The sequence below is a fragment of the Takifugu flavidus genome, chromosome 18 (genome assembly GCF_003711565.1).
Source record: "Takifugu flavidus isolate HTHZ2018 chromosome 18, ASM371156v2, whole genome shotgun sequence".
Lineage (NCBI taxonomy): Eukaryota > Metazoa > Chordata > Actinopteri > Tetraodontiformes > Tetraodontidae > Takifugu > Takifugu flavidus.
This window is the reverse complement of record NC_079537.1, coordinates 9,077,940-9,097,551: the sequence shown is the minus strand read 5'-3', so window position 1 is coordinate 9,097,551 and position 19,612 is coordinate 9,077,940. Positions and strand designations below refer to the sequence as shown.

General features: G+C 44.3%; 2 protein-coding genes across 4 annotated transcripts in view; one reads left to right on the top strand and one right to left on the bottom strand.

Moving 5' to 3' along the window:
* Nucleotides 1-10,146, bottom strand: part of col5a3a (collagen, type V, alpha 3a) — a 42,488-nt gene extending 32,342 nt beyond the window's left edge. For 2 of the 3 annotated variants that reach the window (XM_057014501.1, XM_057014503.1), the window contains exon 1: nucleotides 1,689-1,956. In XM_057014501.1, the coding sequence (XP_056870481.1) occupies nucleotides 1,689-1,773 (85 nt within the window). In that variant the 5' untranslated portion in view covers nucleotides 1,774-1,956. Of the gene's footprint in view, nucleotides 1-1,688; nucleotides 1,957-10,017 lie in introns of those variants that run through there. The other variant, XM_057014502.1, reaches the window with a different exon arrangement.
* Nucleotides 8,621-13,502, top strand: rdh8a (retinol dehydrogenase 8a). The gene is made up of 6 exons (XM_057014504.1): nucleotides 8,621-8,988; nucleotides 10,995-11,156; nucleotides 11,750-11,929; nucleotides 12,137-12,230; nucleotides 12,303-12,486; nucleotides 12,626-13,502. Exons 1-6 carry the CDS (start codon nucleotides 8,880-8,882, stop codon nucleotides 12,851-12,853), a joined length of 957 nt encoding a protein of 318 aa, XP_056870484.1. The 5' UTR covers nucleotides 8,621-8,879; the 3' UTR covers nucleotides 12,854-13,502.
* Nucleotides 13,503-19,612: the final 6,110 nt, after the last annotated feature.

The following is a 19,612-nucleotide window of genomic DNA, read 5'->3' as shown; positions in this document are numbered from 1 at the left end:
GATGTGTGTTGAATACTATAGATGCGGTTAAGCATTAATATATGTTTAAGTGTTACAGCGAAGACTTGAAGAAACTGCAAATAGAGTGACACAACACTCAGAAGTGTCACTGGGGACAGACATCAGCAGCACTGACGCATCCATGATCTCCTCTTAAATATCCCTCACATATAAACACACACACACACACACACACACGCACACACACACACACACAGGCACACACACGCCTTGTCATATGAGCTGAGCTGTAAAGAACACGAATATCCTCCTCTCCTGCTAAATTCAGCTACTCTTTCATTTGTTTTGGCACTAATTTCTTCCAAGACAACAGAAACACAGCTTGGAGCTCCCTTTGGGAGTCGAGTGAGGGATTTGCAAGGAAGGTTGGATCAAATGGAACGCGGTAAGGGGGCTGTACGCACGATTTCTCCCTCTGCCATAGAACCAGTCATGGATAAGGGAGGGCACGCACAACTGGAGAAAGATTATGGAAATGAAGAGATAAGGCATATCAAAGGAAAATAAACACTACCTATTGCCACGCTTTAAAAGAAGCAAGAGAAGAAAGAAAAGAGGGAAAAGATATCTTGACAAAAAAGCATTTGAGGCAAAGCATGAGGCTGGATTCTGACAGAAACTGGACATGTGAAAGAATGTCTCACTTCCTGTCTGTAAACATAACTAAGGAATAGGCTCTGATCCCTGTCGCATGAACAGAGAAAAGATTACAGTCCTGCTCACATATCAGGGCTGCATCTCAGCCTCGCATTTCACAGACCTTTACAAGGGGAGTGGCGCGCCCAGCCACTGGATGAGCTGAATGTATATCAGCTGGCCCACTTAAACCTTCCATCATTTCATTTCAGCCATGTAGATTCTAAAAAAACCTTCTGCCAGCAATAAAGCAGCAGCGTGAGGAAGACAGCAGGGCTCACTCCTGATGTTCAGGCATGTCGCTACATCAGGGAGCCTCTAAAACGCTGCACCTGCAAGGTAATGGTCGGCTGCCAGGAGAAGAAACCACGGCCACAGGGTACGGAGGCCTGTGTAAGTGACAAACAATGTCATGGGGGCTCACAAAATGGCTGCACAGACAGGCGATGCAGGGAATGTGGGCACAGAGAAGATCCTCGCAGGTGCATACAAATAAATGGATAATCTGTGGTGGGTAAACACTAAATAATGCATGTGCAGTAATAATCAAAACTAAGGCAGAAAGCGCTAGTGCGCCCTCACTATAGGCGCGTGTGAGTAGTGGGTACATTAAAACAGATCCATGACAGGAATTTTAATCTACTTACTGTTCAGCCATTCTCCCACTTCTCAAGCCAACGTTAAAGCTTTTCACAGCAAACCGATGCTGGTCGCAAGTAAACTCAACCATGACATCACTCAGCTGCAGAGGTCGCAGCCACCTGACGCACGGAAAAGGCTTCTCACAAGTGGGCTCATTTAAAAATGTATGCGGATATAAAACCCTTGGCAAGGCCGGGGATACCCATTATTGTGTAGCTGCAACGTGCAAGTGTTGAATAATTCTACAACAACTTTTGAAAATCGCTTAGAGTTTGTGGGGCAAATGACATCGGCACCAAAAACGACCGATTTTGGTGTAATGAGGTGCCATCCACCAAAAAATCATTCAGATGTACAATAACTGTTGTCGTTTTAACTAGATACTTTACCGGATTGTGCTGCCGCCACGTGAAGCAGGATTAAAATAATGAGCGATGTTCTGTGGCGACACCAGGTCCTTATTAAACCGTCCATCTTTTCCAAGCAGAGAGCCTCCTCTGCTTCCGCCAGACGATCTTTACGCAGCAGCAGTTAGTTGTGCAGCAGCTCAGCAGCCATGCGGGGAGAACTGGAGACAAGCCCGTCTGCTGTGGCTGAATGCTGCAAAAGTTTTGTTGTGGTGACTCCTCTCAGTTTCGTTCCGTCCCTCTCATTCATTTCTCCCTCTCACTCCAAACTCCCCCCACACACCCCTCGGCTCCCCACCTCCTGCGCGTCTCCCCTCCCACAGGCAGTGGTCCTGGGATGGACTGGAGCTGGAAACTCGCCTCATCCGTCACATTTATTACAGGCGATAATTTGTTGAGTCTTTTTTTCAAAGGATTGTTCCCCACCTTGTTTAACGCAGAGTACATCATGGCAACCTGTTAGAGGCTGACAAGTAGTGCATTAAAAACTATTTGGTGTAAATGGATTTGATTATTTTAATTTTGGTTTTGTTTTGTTTTTTGCATGCAAAGACAATGCGGATTTATGCGTGTGTTCACTGTCATAAGGTTAAATCTGATCTTTAATCACACCATTTTTAATAGTTTTTTAAAATCAGGTTATGTATAAAACTTGTATTGAGTGGAAATATATGCATATACTGTACAGTATAATCAATATCTAAATAAATGTGTCTCACTGCCAAGAGGTTATAGTTTCCATCTGTGCTTCATGGTCAAATTCTGCAAGACACCCTCTAAGGAGAACGTGTACTGTAAAAGATTTTTTTTTTTCTCAGAATTTCAAGAAAATGTATTCGTGTTTCATTTTGGGGAAAGGAGGAGAGAAAAAATCCTGTGTCAAAATCCAGAATTCAAGAGAATTTCAAGAAAATGTATTCGTGTTTCATTTTGGGAAAAGGAGGAGAGAAAAAATCCTGTGTCAAAATCCAGAATTCAAGAGAATTTCAAGAAAATGTATTCGTGTTTCATTTTGGGAAAAGGAGGAGAGAAAAAATCCTGTGTCAAAATCCAGTTTAAATATGGGCTCACAATCAGTGTCTTCTGTCTGGCTGAGGCCTGTAAACTGATCTAAAATGCACTAATCTAACACAGATGCTGCATCTATAGTCAAAGTAGTGCAGTCAAAGTACAGCAGGAGTAAAAGTTGTACAGATCACTAAATAAACTCAACTGGGAAAGAACCGAAGAGGTCATTTCAATGTATTTCAAATGAAATGTCTTTCAATGAAAGTATAGAATGATCGCGGTGCCGAACGGAGTGACAGGACCCTGATCTTTTTGCTTGTTGATCAGAGGTCCTGCTCAGTGGCTTTCAGCTGGAGGGTGTTTTTGAACCTACGCACAACCCTGTCGACACGGCCCTTCTTCACACCTATGAAAGAACCTTTGGAGTAACATTTTTGGTGGTAATTGCCACCATCGTCTGAATTTAGTGGTCTGTATTCGACGAAGCGCTGCTTCAGGAGCAGCCACACCTTTCTGAAAGGCCTCTGAGTGAAGCCAAAAATATGCTGATCTATTCACAACTGAGACACCAGCCTTTTCACCCTTCCTGGTCAACCTTAAGGCTTAGTATAAAGTCAGTTGCTGTCATTTAATTAGGTATGATTGTCTTAGGCACATTCACAACACTGTCTGACTGCTGCCAACACTTGAATCTGTACATTGTTGAACGCATGTGGGGGCTAAACAAAGCAGAGCCAAAGGTCTTGTTATTTCAACGCTCATTAAAGTATTCATCTGAGATGTACTGTCAAGACTTGATTTGACTAAATACATTATAAAAAAGCAATCTTTATGAAATCCCCTTTAGACTTCACTGGAAGCAAGAATCCCACACAACATAACAGAAATCCCACATTATTGTCCAAAGTGTCTCTAATAATAACACAAAAATGCAAAACAATGGTGTAGAAATCTACTGTTCATCACTCTTTCTTTACTGTATTTTCTTCCAAAAGCACGCATCCAGGTGAATGATCTTTTGTGTTCAACCTCATTAACTCCTGTAATCAGTTGTGGGTGCAAAACGTTTCTTAAAAGTGAATAAAGACTCGTCTAAATATTTGCACTGGAAGTCAGCAGGATAAGCTGAGCTGGTGGGTAAACACTGATGCCCTCAGCTCCCACTCATCTGATTACAGTACCAGCTTAGCCAGCCTGAGTCAGATACATTCCAAGCAGCTTTTAGCAGATAGTTGCTAAGAGTGCAGAGCAGGGTCTGAATACTGGGTGAGAAATAGTTCCCCCTCATGTGCTGTGTACTCTGCTGATCAGTTCAACATATTGGCAAATATTGTTTATCCATAAAAACCAGCAGAAAGAATGGATGTCAATCAAAACTACACCAGGTGACAAACACCGTTTGATCTTTCTGTTCATTGAGGCTCTGGCAGGAGATGAAAACCCAACGGATGAAAGGATGCTCTTATGTCCCCTGGAGTTCCATTTCTCGCTAGTTTCACAGAATCACATCCCTTATTTGTTGGGACCCTCACTGAAACTAGTCAGAAGGCAGAGGAAGCCTGTCATCGCTGTGTTTTAAGAGATGTAACTGTTAATCCTGGGGGAAAACGACAGTGAGTGTTGGGGATTACCGGTAAAAGCCCCCACCTGGTCAGAACAGAGTCAGCCTCTATCTGCTGCTGGTGTTGGAGAACAAGTCCAAACACAACAAGTGTCAGCACAACACGTTCAGCTCCCCAAAAAGGATTTCTACCTTCCCCTTTCTGAATCAAATTCAGATCTCACTGCTTCCTCAGGTTGTGATGCCCCCTAATGTTTTGTGAGATCCGATGAATATGAAAGGATTGCTGATCTTCACCACGAGTTTGTGTCACTGAGCCCAACAGCTGCAACTGTTGTCATTCCAGTCCAGCATGTGGAGCAGATTAACGACTTACAAACTGCACATGCTGATTCTGATGGCAAGCTAATGGGCTCCAGTCTCAGCTCTAAGGAATAAAGGAGGGTCTTCACTCAAAAAGATGAAAAGTGTGTGAGTCTGCGGTGATTTCAAAGAGGGAAAACCATGATTCACGAGGGCCTGTGGATCAGCCGTTTTCAGCTGTCACTCTGGCGTATTATTATTCAATGCTACTAGTTTATTTTAAATGACGGATGTGGCACCGCTTCACATCAAACCACCTCAGACAGCGGAGCACTAGTTCAGCAGCCAACTTATTTTTACAACTTTAAAAGAGTTAAACAACAGACAAAAGTGGTTGTGAGAACCAAAGCTGTCAGAGCTGGATGGTGAGCAGAGATGGAACTTTACACAAATCCTCTGCTTTGGGTAAATTGGAAACAAAGGGAGACCAGGAGAACCTGGAACCCTCCCATTTGCCCCTGGCCAGTGAGGAAAACCGACAGTCTGGTGATAAGTATAATATTTAGAATGATGACAAACTAAGCTCATTAACTTTAAAGATCTTTTAAACAAATAGACTAAGCAAACTCAACTACCAAAGGATTCATTACTTTAATAAATGGCAGGACTGACGCGGCAAGTCCAGACGATGAAGTCCAATCAAGTCATACTTCCAAGTTCCCTCCTTTTGGAATAAGCAAATTGGAAATTTGGCAGTGGCTCAAGAAACATGTTTTCATGGTGGAATTTTGCCTTCATTATTAGGAAAATACAAAGAAGATTTCGTCCCAGTCAAAGAGGACATTTCCAGCCACGTCACGCCCACAGTGCTGGCTTGAGCCTGTGATTGCATGAATGACATATGACTGAGAAGCGTGATGAGTGTTTCTAATAAACCAATTGACTTATGCTCAGAGTCCCCACATTGTGCTGATGTTTGTGTGCTTTATGGCGTGTGTGGTCTGCAGCTGCAGCATTTTCTCCCATCTGCCCACTTTTTTTCTGCTTCTTTACTCAATTATCAGTTTTTTTCTCACCAGCCCTCAGACATGTTCCTCTATTCATCTGTTGCACCCATTCTTTCTGCTTCCCTCAACCCACGAGCGTCACTTTTATTCTCAGGAAATTGTATTCCTCACCTCCTCTGCACGCTGGACGCAAAATGGCAGAACTCACCATCTCCTGATCTGCAGTCCACCTCTACAGCTCATGTTCATCAAACAATGAACCTTTTATTATAATCAGAGCTGGCTGAGCAGCAGCATCTGGTCACATCCATCAATAACCAAAATAGGGTGTTTTCAGGGGCTTTTTCATGAATTATATTTGCTCAGAGCTGATTAGGGCCGAACCGTTAATTAGGCAGGTATAGAAACTGCTCCCTGGATGGTTACACACCACAGGCGAAGGACCAAAAGAAGGGAAAGTTTTAGGTGATAGGGGAGGCAGGTTTACAACCAGACATTGAAAGGACGGGGAAGTAATTTTGGTAGAAAAGCGTGTGTGGACCCGTGTTGTCCCCTCCTCTCTTCACCGGCTAATCTTCTGAAATTCCACAGCGGTAGCTGGGAGGGCAGACTGGATGTCCGGCTGGATGTTTACCTCCATCCACACCTGCCCACCACCTCTCCCGAGGTACGGGGTGGGGGGGGTGGGGGGGGTCAAGATCTGCACAGTCCTGACCCATTCTGACCCACATAAGCACTAGTGGAACACCAGGGAATTTCTCTAAAAAGTGCAGATTGTTATTTAAGCTCACTTAACCCCAAACAGAAATTCAGGTCATATTGTTAATTTTTGCCCACAAGTTCAGCGAAAGATGACGGCAGCAAAGCTCGGATAGTTAATTAATACTGGCGGGCTGGTTCAGGTCAAAGGTTATTTTACTGTCTGTTGTTCCCATGATCATGACATTAGTTTATACCACCACCTGCTGACCTGAGATAAAAACAGAACCAGTGGATTTAGTGGGTTTTAGTGCTCACAGCTTGTTTTCGCTGTTATTTTCATGAGTGTGTTCTCCCTGATCCCTCAGCAAAAGACCTCAGTCCTGACACGCACCCAAATAAAAACTGAAATGTGGCTGCTGCACGTGTCGTTCGCAGACACTGCCAGATTTGATTTAAGGCTTCTCTTTTTTCTTTTTTTTTATCCGATGATGCAAATTTCTTTTTTATCATCTCACTGCAAACTGCTGCCTTCCAATTAAGCAGAATTGGGTCATAGCTTACAGATGTTCTAAATATGCAGACATCAGCTCTGCGAGATGGGAAGAGGAAATTGAGCTTTGACTCTGTGTAAGTCTGTTGGTTCATGGTGAATGTCAAGAAAAGAAAAATATTTTATTACTGGATCCCGAGTTGAGTGTGACGCACTTGCTTTAGATTAAGATCCTCTGTTTATGATCAGAGGCAAATAACAGGCCACATTTAGGCAAGCCCTGTGTTCTTATCTGCTGTTCCTTACTGTGTGTGTGTATGTGTGTGAGGACTACTCTTGACATGCACTCCCTTGCCCCTCAGCCTAACCTTAATTATCACAACTACACGCCCAACTCAAACCCTTATGTTAACCTTAACCTTAAACCAAGTCTTTAGTCTGAAACACACCTTTGAAGTTGTGACAACCCACTGAAAGAAAGCAACAGTAGGAGGTACAAAGAACAAAATAACTCTCAAAATCTCTGTAACATTCTACTGGGTTGCATAAAATCAGAGTCATTCTCATGACCTAATGAGAAAAGTGGATTAAAAATTAACAAAGCTTTGGTTCACGCAGATGTCAGAGAACATGGAGGATGATTTTGCTCATGCAGAGTTAGACACTAAATTCTAGCAAAGAAGTTTAGAGTTTAAAGGGAAGTTCTAAGTAATTATTCACTCTGGATGATCTTTCCTCAGGTAAATGAGAAACAGAAAAGCATGCCCGGTGAAGTTTGCATGTCGTCACAACAGGCCCCGACATGGTCAGGTTATGACTTTTGTACTTTGGCCATGAATCACAGAACAACAGGGAAGTCTGCTTTGTGATCTAATCAGTCAATTTGACATCTACTAGGAACAGCCACATAAACAGAAACTGGACCCTTTAATGGAGTCATTAGCAGCCCTAGATGAACAATCATATAACATATAGATCTTATGTAATTATTCTGTCAAGGTCATTCATCCCAACTGCTGTCCGATTGCACAACATTCACAACTCTTAATGTAGCACCAATAATCCATGGTTGGCATATTTTTTTTCCTACACTACTTAATCATACTACCTCCGGAATCTGCAGATAAGCTATTGTGCAATCTAATTTTTTTTTTTCTAATACTGTTTTTCTTTTCTATGCATATTTACAACATATTTGCAATCTGTAAATGCCACAATCCTACTCTTATTTGCACTTTTTCTTCATATAGTATACTATTCCCTTCTGTATATAATTTCCCTTCTGTATATAATTTCCCTTCTGTATATAATGTATAATGTACATAGTAATGTACATAACATAATAGTTTTTCTTTTAGTGTTGTATACCACTGGCTACTACTGTGACATGTGAATTTCTCCGACGTGGGATCAATAAAGTTTATCTTATCTTATCTTATTGGACTGCGTGCTGTGTGATACATGTAATTTCATATTTGAAACTGTGAAGGTGTTGCACCTGAGTTGACCACCAGATGGCAGCGGAACACAACTTATTCGATCATTGATGTCATCGAGCGCTTGATTATTGCTGATGATGACATCAATAAAAACGTAAAGAACAATATAATAGCGTTGCAAGAAGAAGAAAATATTCTAAAACCTAAACTAAAAAATATATATATTTTTTTTTAAAGTCTTGTTAGAAGGTCGATACAATAAGCTATATATTGTAATAAGATGCATTAGAAAATAGAGGTGAATATTGCAGTTATTTGCTGGTGGAGGCTGCAGCTCTTAAGTGAAGCACTGCCCTTCTCACCAAGTCTCCTGTGTCCATGAGCGACCGCAAACATTTAACAGAAATGAAGCTCATTCAGGACAGGCGGCACCAATCAAGTTAAAACCTTGTCAGTAGGGGTGTTTGTGGTGCCACGTCCTGTTTTAAGGGGGTGGGTTGCTGATTTTTATCGAACATGTGACTGAATTAGACGCTCACATGGCTGCGGTGGCTGCGAGATCCGCTTTAGCTCTTTAAAGTCCGGTGACCGGCAGCTCCGTCTGCAGCAGCGACCATCCGGAGCCGAGTCTCAACAAAACCACTGCGTCTACCCGGACCAATCATGGCGAACGACAGCGGGCAGAAAGTTGTGCTGATCACTGGCTGCTCCTCCGGCATCGGGTTACGGATCGCCGTTACGCTCGCCAGGGATGAAAAGAAGCGTTACCATGGTAAATGCGCCTTCTTCTACAATGTTTTTTTTTAATCCGACCTATTGCTAGCGCCTCTACGCCAGTGTGGTTCGCCTGAAGCCCTGTTCTGTGTTTACTTTGCCATGCAGAGCTTCTCTCGCACCGAGGCTTCTTTACGCGCAGAGGTCGGTAGAGTTTCAGGCGCAGCTTTCACTCCGAACGTGAATACGCGAATTAGTGGAGTCCCCAGAGAAATATCCAGCCCTGCTCGTATCGGATGCACGTCCCTTTGTGAAGCCTGGGTTTCGGGCTCCCCTTTGGTCTCACTATTATCATGTGAAAGCGCAGTTTGCGGGGCTGGGCTCTGCGAGGATGCCGCTTGCCAGGCGGAATTCTAAAAGGACTCTTGTCAGTTCTCTTTCAGTGACTTCTCCAGCACAAAGCCGCCTTTTATCGCAGAGGATTGTAGACCGCCTGCCCCGCTTTAGTGGCGTGTCTAATGTGTCCATAGTCCCCTCACTGGAGTGACTGTTGAAAGGGGGACAAAGTTGGGGACCTGTACAAGCGAGGGTTCACTCTGAAGCAGGGGCCTTGTTTGAAGTCTTCATTGGTGCACACTGGAGTTAGGCTGTCCCACGTTGACACTGTTAGTCTGCGACACCCCCCCAACACACACACACGAACGCACACGCCCGCGCACACACACGCACATAATACGTCCCCTGCCATCAATACCACGGGGGGAACTGGAGACCTGACACTCAGAAACATGTCATACGCCACAGCAAGAGTTGCACAAGACCACCACTTTGTAGGGGGAGGAAGATCCCTCTGCACGCACACACACACACACACACACACACACAGGATCAGAGGGAAACCTGTGAGTTCAGAAGTCTGTTATTTAAATCTCACACCAAGTCTTTCTTTTTTTTCCATTTTAAGAAAAGTTATTCCCTGCCTGCCTCATGCTGCCTCGGCTCTGGGGGCCATAAGTATTTGATGTGATTTGTTGTTGTGAAATAGAAGGTTTTGTTTGTGAGTGTGACCTGTTTTCAGGGAGCTCACCTCAGAGCGACGGAGCTCAGCCATGCTTTTCTTTACAAAATCCGACGCAGATTAAATATTGCGTTAGCCAACTTAGCCAGACTCCTGAAAGAGGTTGTGCTTCATTCAAGAATGTTAAAGCCGGACCAGAGTAATTCCTGCAGGAACCAGAACAATGGACCTGTTGTTCTCTCCTCTGCTGATCGCTGTTCGCAGAGCCATAGATCACAAGTTTAGGCTTGAATATGACGAGTCGTTTATGGAAAAACAGAATCTGGGTTATCAAACAGTTCCATTCGACACACACCAAAGTCTGTTTGATCTTGTCCTTTGGTCTCAGAATTGTAAGTGGCTGTTTTAGTACAGATTTCAAAGATAAGATAAAGATAAACTTTATTCTTCACATGCAGTTCAGTGCACAGTGACCTGTGCTTTTCTACCTGCAGCTAAATGCAAATAAAAAGCAGCAACCACACAGCACAGCACTCAAGAGCGGAAAATATAAATATGGGGCACGTAAAGATTTCTTTTGTCATGTTATTGCCACAAAATGGGGGTATAAAGGTGCTATAACGCTGACCAACGCTCAGCGTAGCATCGAGTTCAGATTGAAAGAAGGTTGAGGTCTCAAAGAGTCCCCAGTGCTCGTCAGCCAAGCTTGTAGCACCAAGTCCGTCTCTGTGTGGGTGGCACGCTGCTCACTGTGGTTCTGTGTGTGGGTTGATGTTGAACAGTGAGTAAAAGTCAGATTAGATCAATGCTGTGTCCTCTGAACCCACCCTAGGGAGCTGAGCCCTCACCAATGTCACAAAAGTGTATGTGTGTACCTTCATGGATGTGGTTTGAACATACTTTGGTCATGGCCTTTTAAGATAAGAGGTTTCTCAGTCCTCTTCAACACTCCATTAGTGTGATAGTGGGATAAGGAAACTATTATGAGCAGTAGATGTAACGTATATATTAATAATTGGACCCTTCCCCGCTGCTCCCTGTTATAGTGATTGCCACCATGCGTGACCTAAAGAAAAAGGACAAGTTAGTGGAGGCGGCAGGAGATTCGTATGGGAAGACTCTGATGTTGCTTCCCCTGGACGTTTGCAGTGACGAGTCTGTCAAGCAGTGCTTCGGCCACGTGAAGGACCGTCACATTGACATCCTGAGTGAGTTTCCTTTATCATTTTTAAAAGTAGTAAATTAAATGAACTCAGAGGAGACTCCAGATATTCGTTCTCATTATGGTAAACTGCAGTTTCTAACTGTATGATTATAATTAACATAAAAAAGACTCATTTTTAGTAGTGTTACTTTTGGTAAATATCCTTAGCTACAGCTGCATCCATGTGGAAAATTACATTTTAAACACTTATTCTGGAATATCAATTAATAAGAATCATTTAAATTAGAGAAATATTCAATCTCCTTTAAAGTTCTATTTATAAAATGCCCTACTTTTCAATGCAAATCCAATGTTACACCCAGCTAGTTGCCCAGACCAGTCCAGCAGGGTTTTCTGTTCTCACCAAAGAAATTGGGATCCCAGGTGAGAGCAGTGGTCTGCCTGTTGGGATAAGAAAACCCTGCTGGACTAGAGGCCTCCCAGGACTGGGCTGATGACCCCTGACCCAGAGATCGTTCAACAATGGCCACTTTTTTTCCCAGCGCTCTTGTGGTGGCCAAACACTGACACCTAGCGGTAGCATGTGTAACACCTCAGGGCAGAGCCGCAGGTGTTAACAGCTTTGTTCTCTACCAGTCAATAACGCAGGTGTGGGCTTGATGGGACCAGTTGAAAGCATCAGCATTGAGGAGATGAAGCAAGTGTTTGAGACAAACTTCTTTGGTGTGGTCCGCATGATGAAGGAAGTGATGCCTGACATGAAGAAGCGGCGTTCGGGACACATTGTGGTCATGAGCAGCGTAATGGGCCTACAGGGTTTGTGCTTTTGTGCTGAACAGGTTTTTAAAAATGTAGAATATAATTTGTTTACAGGTGATATCTTAAGAATTGCTGAAACATGTTGTCTTTCATTTTCCCACAGACAAAATCTAAAATGCTTTTGTTCTCATGCTTTATACATTTTACAGCATTTGTCTATGATCAAAATGACCCTCTATCTTTTCTCTGTGTTTACTGATTTAGGGGTGGTGTTCAATGATGTTTACACTGCCTCAAAGTTTGCCATGGAAGGGTTCTGTGAGAGTATGGCTGTGCAGTTGATGAAGTTCAATGTCCGGTAGGTTGCCAACCCCCCCCGAAACAACCCTGATCACTTTCATGGTCGTTCCCGCATGTGCTCCCTCCACAGGTTGTCCATGATCGAGCCTGGGCCGGTACACACCGAGTTTGAGACCAAAATGATGGAGAACGTGGCCAAGATGGAATACCCAGGGGTTGATCCAGACACCGTTCGATATTTTAAAGATGTTTATTTGCCATCTGCTATAGATGTATTCGAAGCCATGGGGCAGACGCCAGAGGATATTGCCAAAGTAAGCCAAAAACAAAAAGCTATGTTGAGCTCTCTGAATCACCATCATGTTATGGTCAGCGTCTGGAACAGACATTAAATCAGACCCTATAGCCTCAATTTATTCATAGTGCTATTTTCTCTTCGCTTTTATTCACCAGTGCATCAAAAAGGTTATCGAGTCAAGTAGTCCCCGCTTCAGGAATCTGACCAACAGTCTTTACACCCCCATTGTGGCCTTAAAGTATGCAGATGAGACCGGCGGACTGTCTGTCAACACTTTCTACAACCTGCTGTTCAATTTTGGCCCCCTCATGCACATCACGATGAGCATCCTCAAGTGCCTGACATGTAGCTGCCTACGCAGACGCACCATCTCACCTGACTGAGGAGGGTGAAGCGGCCCCCCCACTCCTCACCCTTCCAGGTTGTTGACCCCCCTCCCACCCCCCCGTAGTAGCAGCTGTGGAGAGAGGAGGCACCTTTGAGTTAAAAGACAGTATGATAACATGCTTTGCCGGAGAACAAGCAGAGTTGCACAAGACTGTCAGAGATGTATGCAGGTGAGCTTGTGTGCTTCAATACACACATGGGTACATTTCTGAAGAACAAGAACATTCAGTCAATACCTTGTAGCAAATGAACAGTCTATTAAATATTTAGATATATTATTTAAAACAAATTGTACAGTCAGGGAATAGATATGAGCTCTGGAGAGAGCCAACTCAGTAACAAAGAGGAAACAAGATTATACAGAAATAATAATGTTATAGCTAGATAATCTCTTTATCCTCAGAATGATTTATAACATTTGTGACAGGAACAGAGATAAAATATCTTCCTCTTGCATTGTGCGATTAATTACATGGTTGCCTTAACATTGTGTCATAACTGCTGTGTAATCAATCATATTGGAATAAATTGATTTTGTGTGTGCTTGTGTCTGTGTGTGTGTGTGGCTGTTAAAGGTTTGGGATTGGTTGTGTATTGGTTGATATTTTTTCAATGTAAAATTAAAAAGAATTTATCTTTAAACGATCTTGTTTTGTAACGGGTTATTTTGCAGTACCGCTACTCCCCGATAGGGGGAAGTATTTCATTGTTTCCCTTTCTTGCCAACCTGTGGATCCCACTGAATCAGGACCAGAACTGGCGGCCTAGTGTGACGGAATTTGTCACCGAGCAGAGGGACAAGAGCAATTATTGAAGAAATTTACATTTCCACCATCTTTCTGTAAAGGTGCCTCATTGGTTTTGTTCATCCGGAGTTTATTAAATGTAATATGCCTCAACAGGTGGTAACTTTTTGAATGGAGCCCCACAAAGCGTTTCCTTTTAATCTAGAATAACCACATCATATCTGCTTGACTATCTTGTGTGTGTGTGTGTGGTGTGTGTGTGTGTGTGTGTGTGCGTGTGCGTGTGTGTGTGTGTGCGTGCGTGTGCGTGTGTGTGTGTGTGCGTGCGTGTGTGCGTGTGTGTGTGTGTGTTGCACTTGTATTTTTGAATCTGGTGTATGAGCGTGTCTAGGGGCCAAGTTAGTGATCTGTTGATGGATATAAAGAGGTCATGGCCTGCTCCCCATCAAAACCCCTCCCTTGGACCCCCACCCCTCGCACATACACACCCCGCTTTGTGCCGTGTGAGAGAATGTGACCTGGTTCCCATCCCCGAGGAGGGGTGAACCCTAATGACGGCCTCCTCAGACACATTGCGCAGATCTGAGCCTCCCTCTCCAGCTGGCCCTCTTTGCCCATTGGGTCGGGACCCCCGGGTCCACCCTTGAGGAGGCCTACAGTCTGGTGTGGATCTTCTGGCTCAATGTGGCCTGTCTGCATACATTGTCCCATGCCATCCTGTCCTGTGCTCCCTGCATTTACCCGTCCCAGTGTGTAGAGCTGGCCATGAAGGGACAGTGCAACTGGTGGGAGACCTGTAGTTTCTGTGCAGTATACAATAAGCGCAGTGCCTCAGTATGTGTCTTCATCAGAGGCGACAGCTATGCACAATGGAACAAAGACACTGTCAATCACAATCAAATGGGTGTGTGCAGAGAAGGGGGGTCTCTGCCGAGGTTGGGGGGAGGAGTTTGTGTGCCCTGAATGTTCAAGGGGGATGCGGAGATCCAATGTGGGACGCCAAAGACTAAGGACAGGGGGTGGGTGGCAATGTGTCGCATTTGGGAAAATAAGAATTGGGAAAGAATGGACGTGCTGTTTACTAATTGAATGAGCGCAGGAGCTGCAGAAAAGTCTCATTAAACAAGAGGTCTTATCAAACCATTGTTCACTACCTTTGTTTCACAATCAAGAATGTAATTGCAATATAATGAGGGTAGCATGACATGGTTTGCACAAGCCTTTCACAGATATGGAGCCACAGAACTCGGCTGTCTTCATGCAGCCCTACTGTCATCTGACTAACAAGCATTTGTAGATGGTGACTGCAAGATGGAGAATAAAACAAGGTCATCCTTAACAATTACCTCTGTAGGCTACATTCTCTGTATTCTCTGTCGCTGTGTTATCTCGGGGTAAATGATTAAACAGCATATTCGTTTCAGTGTCATCGGCACAGAACAGAGAGAGTGGAGACACACCAGACTGTTCAGGAACAGACGTAGAAGTGGAGGTCAGTGAATATGAGCGGAGCTCATGTCTAGACAGGGTGCTTCAGCCTGATCCAAGGTCAGGATGCATTAAGCCCAGGCTAAATTTATATATTTAAGTCAAATAGGTCTATTCCGAGCATTTTTTAAAAATTGTTTCACAGTATTAAATGGAAAAGTCCTCTGGATTCATCCTTGGATCAGAATGGGCCAATGAAAAGTCACTGAAAAGGTATCAGTCAAGCCAGTGGCTGGTCTGTGCCGCCCATTATGTCAGCAGAAATAACTCTCATCTTTATCTTTCTTTCTTTCCATGGTGGCCTGCTGTCTGTCTGTCATGTCCCCTGTCCAGTAAAGGAGTCCTTCATGGTCACTAGATTTTTCACAAACAGAGCAGGGAGGGCTCTCCATCGCTCCATCCAGGCAGAGCTGCCAGGCTTCAAGAACACTGAGTATTGTTTGGAGTTCAGAATGTACATCAAAATAATTTAGGCTCCAGTCATGCACCATGTTTTAAAGACAGAACCACTATTGTCATCATTACAACATTAGCTTTGTCCCCTATCCCTACCGCTCAGCCCCAATATAAACACTCCTGCAAGGTTTTCTGGGAAGAGCCTCAATTTGCTCACTACGGTATCGTTTGGTTCCCCTCTGTTCACTCTCAGAAAACCACTGGTTCCACTGACTGTGAAACTCTGATTACAGGCTTCAGTCTGTGTATAAGCATTAGATTTCTAAAGCAAGGGATGGTGGTTAATTGTGCTGCTCTTTGAAATGATGTAATCTGAGCTGGAGTAACGCGATGCTCTTGTTTTTACTGTTGACAATGAGGTAAGATCTGGTGTCGTGTTCCACCGTCTGACAGCAAAGCCGCTGATGTCAAAACCCAACAGTCCTGTTTGTGGAAGAGACACCTGAAAAAAAAAGGTAAACTAAGCAGATAAGCTGAGACATTGAACACGCTTCTAGAACTTTTGTGAGCATTGTTTTGTGTCTTCTCTCTGGGGTCTTTCCACCATCATGTCGTTTCTCTTGACTCCTCTGGGCCATCCAGCACCAATGAGGGGTTCGGTTGTTGATGAAGCAAGTGTTTGGAGAAAGCCAGAGGGCCTTGATAGCCTGACAGAAAGTCTTTGTGCAGTAGACAATGATCTCATCAAGGAGTCCATCAGGACTGAAGCTCGTCCTCGCCCGGCAACCCTGGATTTATCCCAGCCTCGTTTCCCTGCCAGAGGTAAAAACTCATTCTGGATCCCATCGGCTTTGCTGATGATCAAATCTATTTGCTGTCACCTTTCCAAGAGAGGAAAAACCAGAGAGCACAAGCTCGCTCCTGCCAGGAAGACTGATGTGTCCCAAAGAACCCTCATCAGTGCGTATTCAGCTTCAGGGCATCAGATGTTGGCAGCCAGGAAGAAACGAAACATTTAAAAAAATCATATTAAAATATTGAAATATGTGCCCAGTGGCTCTTTTGTAGATCATAAACTTAAAACGACATTTTTTTTCCGTTCTAGAGCAGATGGATTGTAAAATTGGTGGTGCATTCACAGACCCACTGTTGTTTTTCGTTATCAAGACAAAAGAATGCCTGCATCTATTGACCGTGAAAAGATGGTCATAGATTTGTCCCCAGTGAAGAGATGTCTTTGTTGGTTATCTCCATTGGTGAGCCGCCTCCATTTGGCTGAGGCTAATCAGAACACAAACACGCCTCTGTCATTTGGCTGCGCTCCCTCTCACCCTCCACCTCTCCCTCTCTTTCTTATTAACCACACTTCAGCTTAGATTCCTCTTTCTCTCTCTTCTATTTTCTTTCATATCCCAGCTCCTCGGTGTTTGTTTGTGAGCGGGCTTATGGAGAATATAAAGAATTCGGCAATCATGCCACCCTTCTTTCACCTTTGCTTCTATCTAATCTTGCCATCTAGATGGTACACAGCTCTCCCCAAGGCACAAGCGCTGAGGCCTGCATACGTTAGGTTTGCGTGTTGGTGCAGAACCTGGTTTTAATTGCCGGGGGGGGGGGGGGAGCGATGTAAAGAGAATCCCACAGGGAGAAGAGTTGAGCTGGAATTCTCCTGACAAGGTGGTCACATCCGGAACACGGTTTACTTAACAAGAGGTTACCAGAGGAAAATGGCAGTGAAAATCACAGCATCTAAATTCCCAACAGAATTGGGTTTCACACAATTTAGCTAATTTTGCTAATTTTGCAAATTACTACCTTAAAGTGTGTTACTCATTTGTTAAAAGCTAAACTACAGAGACACTTTGTGCAACATTAAGCCTTTACTCATTTCAGTCCTCAGTCAATGATTTAATATGCTCATCTGCGAGTTACTGTCTTGCCATGGTGGAGGTGCTTGAGTGCTGCAGGACTCCAAGGAGCCAAAGTGTAGGGTGTAGTTTACCCCTGGTTAGATTTCTCAAGGACAAAATTGCCCCTGGGTGAAGGGTCAAAGTGCACGAAGGCCTCAATCAAGAACCTAATCAAGGTCCGTTGAATTATCCCTCAGGCTGCAGCTTAGACACAGACCCCAGGAAGGAATCAGACCGAGTACAAGCTGGTTGTTTCCCTTTTTTATTGTACCAATATATTTAAAAATAGCTTTAATACACTTGGTCTACAGGCTGGTAGGAGTCATGAAAATATGAACGATATGGAATCCCAATCAATTGTTTCTCTGCTGTTTTGGAGAGAGCAGGCCTTTCCCCCAGATCGAGACCCTCTCCATATTTCTCTTGACCTGCAGAGAATGGACTAACTGTGTCTTTCCCCAAGGTCAGGTCTGCCCTGAGTATTGGGCAAGACCCCACTCATGCGGTCGCCCACATCCTTGGAAATCTGCCCCAAAAGAACAGTGTTATGTGTATGGTCCACGGTGGGAAATGCATCCACTGGAATGTAACTCGGAGGAAACCGTGTGGGACTTGAACTGGTCCTTTTCCCAGTAAAAAAGCCCACTCCCCCTGAGGCTGCAGTGAGGTCAGAGGTCAGATGTACCCAGTCCCCTCTTGACACACAAAAGCCACAAGTGATATTTCTGTTGAGAAATGAATTAATGTTTCTTTGGGTCCTCCTCAGGATGTGGTGATGTTTTTTAAAACCCAATGGTAACCGAAAAACAGTTGTACAGTCACAAATTAATAGGAAGATGGTGCCTTTTGACCTACTGCGTTGCATGTTTTTCTCTTTTCATCACTTCCTTAATAGCTTTGTTTTCGATGTGTTGCTGCCTGAGGGTAGTATCCTGATTTGTGTTTCTGGCTAAATGTGACTCAACTAGTCTGTCGCTGACTGACTGCTCACTGAGTAAAATAAAGGGTTCAGTAGTGCTGCACTGCTGCACCCAAAACCTGCTCCAAAGAACACGTGTTCCCCTCTTTCCTTCACATGTATTGCTCGTATTATAAAATCTTCTCAGTCTCTTGTGATATTGTCAATGAAACATGGGAGAATCTTCCCAATGCCCCCCTCCCTTCTCCTGTTACAACATAAGCCCTCAGAGGGAAATAATAAACAGATGAGAGAGATGGGAACGGTTCCCAGTGAGAGCAGTCAGGTACTTTGGCAGCCAAGCATCACTGCTTTGGTTCCCAGGCTGAAGAGCAGGAGACAGGCCTCAGCTTGACTGTCTTAGTCACCGAGCAGAACTGGAAAAACCTGACAGAAATCACCGTTACCTGTCACTTTCATCCCCACGCTACCGGCTGTACTGTATATTCACACCCCTCCACAAGTCTGGACACACAGACTGAGGAACCGGGATTCATTTTTACAACCAAACTGTCAGTAAGGATTAAGCATGCCGCCCTTGTACACCGGGGGTTGTTTTGAGGCAAGAACATCTCTGATTGGGTGCTAGAGCTGTTTGAGAGGAGTTGTGCTCACAGTTGGATAACCTTGGACAGTAGCAGATTCTCTCAGGCTTTGGGTCCAGGCCCATTCCAGAGTAATCTGCAGGCAAACACAGATGATTAACTACTCAGTTTCAGGGAGAACACCCCCTCTTTTACCACCGTCACCGTGAATCATACACTCACTTACGCAAGCCTCCACAGCACCTCTAGAAGGCAGGGAACAATTCCCTTCTTCACATTCAGAAATTCACATGTCTGGTCTCATCATTTTCCTCAGAGTTCAGAAAGACAGGTCCACCAACCCCCCCCAAACACTGGCTTTATTTCCACTGTTCTCTCTGCTTCGTTCTCTCTCTGCATCCTGGCAAACGTTCACATTTGCAAATTAAGCACAGATCTCCCAGCAATTCTGGGCTGACAGCTCCAGCTACGTGCCAACACTGCTAAATGTGTGCAGGTCAGAGGGTCTTGGAACACAGGATTATCCCCACTGACTGCCTTCAGCCAATGGAATATGTCAGTTGGCTCTAACTGTATATGCTTTTGTGTCACTTGTTTCCTCCTGACCAGTGACCGATAAACACCGCAGTGCTTGTGTGCTGATATTTGCGACAACACCGACAGGCTAAAGTTATTGAATTACCTGCCTGCACAGTCTCTGTGCAAATCTGTG

Bases quoted from the DNA above. Each gene is read 5' to 3' on its own strand.
- rdh8a (XM_057014504.1), top strand. From the start codon at position 8,880: ATGGCGAACGACAGCGGGCAGAAAGTTGTGCTGATCACTGGCTGCTCC. The intron at 11,157-11,749 runs GTGAGTTTCCTT...GTTCTCTACCAG, and splicing joins CCGTCACATTGACATCCTGA to TCAATAACGCAGGTGTGGGC. The intron at 12,231-12,302 runs GTAGGTTGCCAA...CTCCCTCCACAG, and splicing joins TTGATGAAGTTCAATGTCCG to GTTGTCCATGATCGAGCCTG.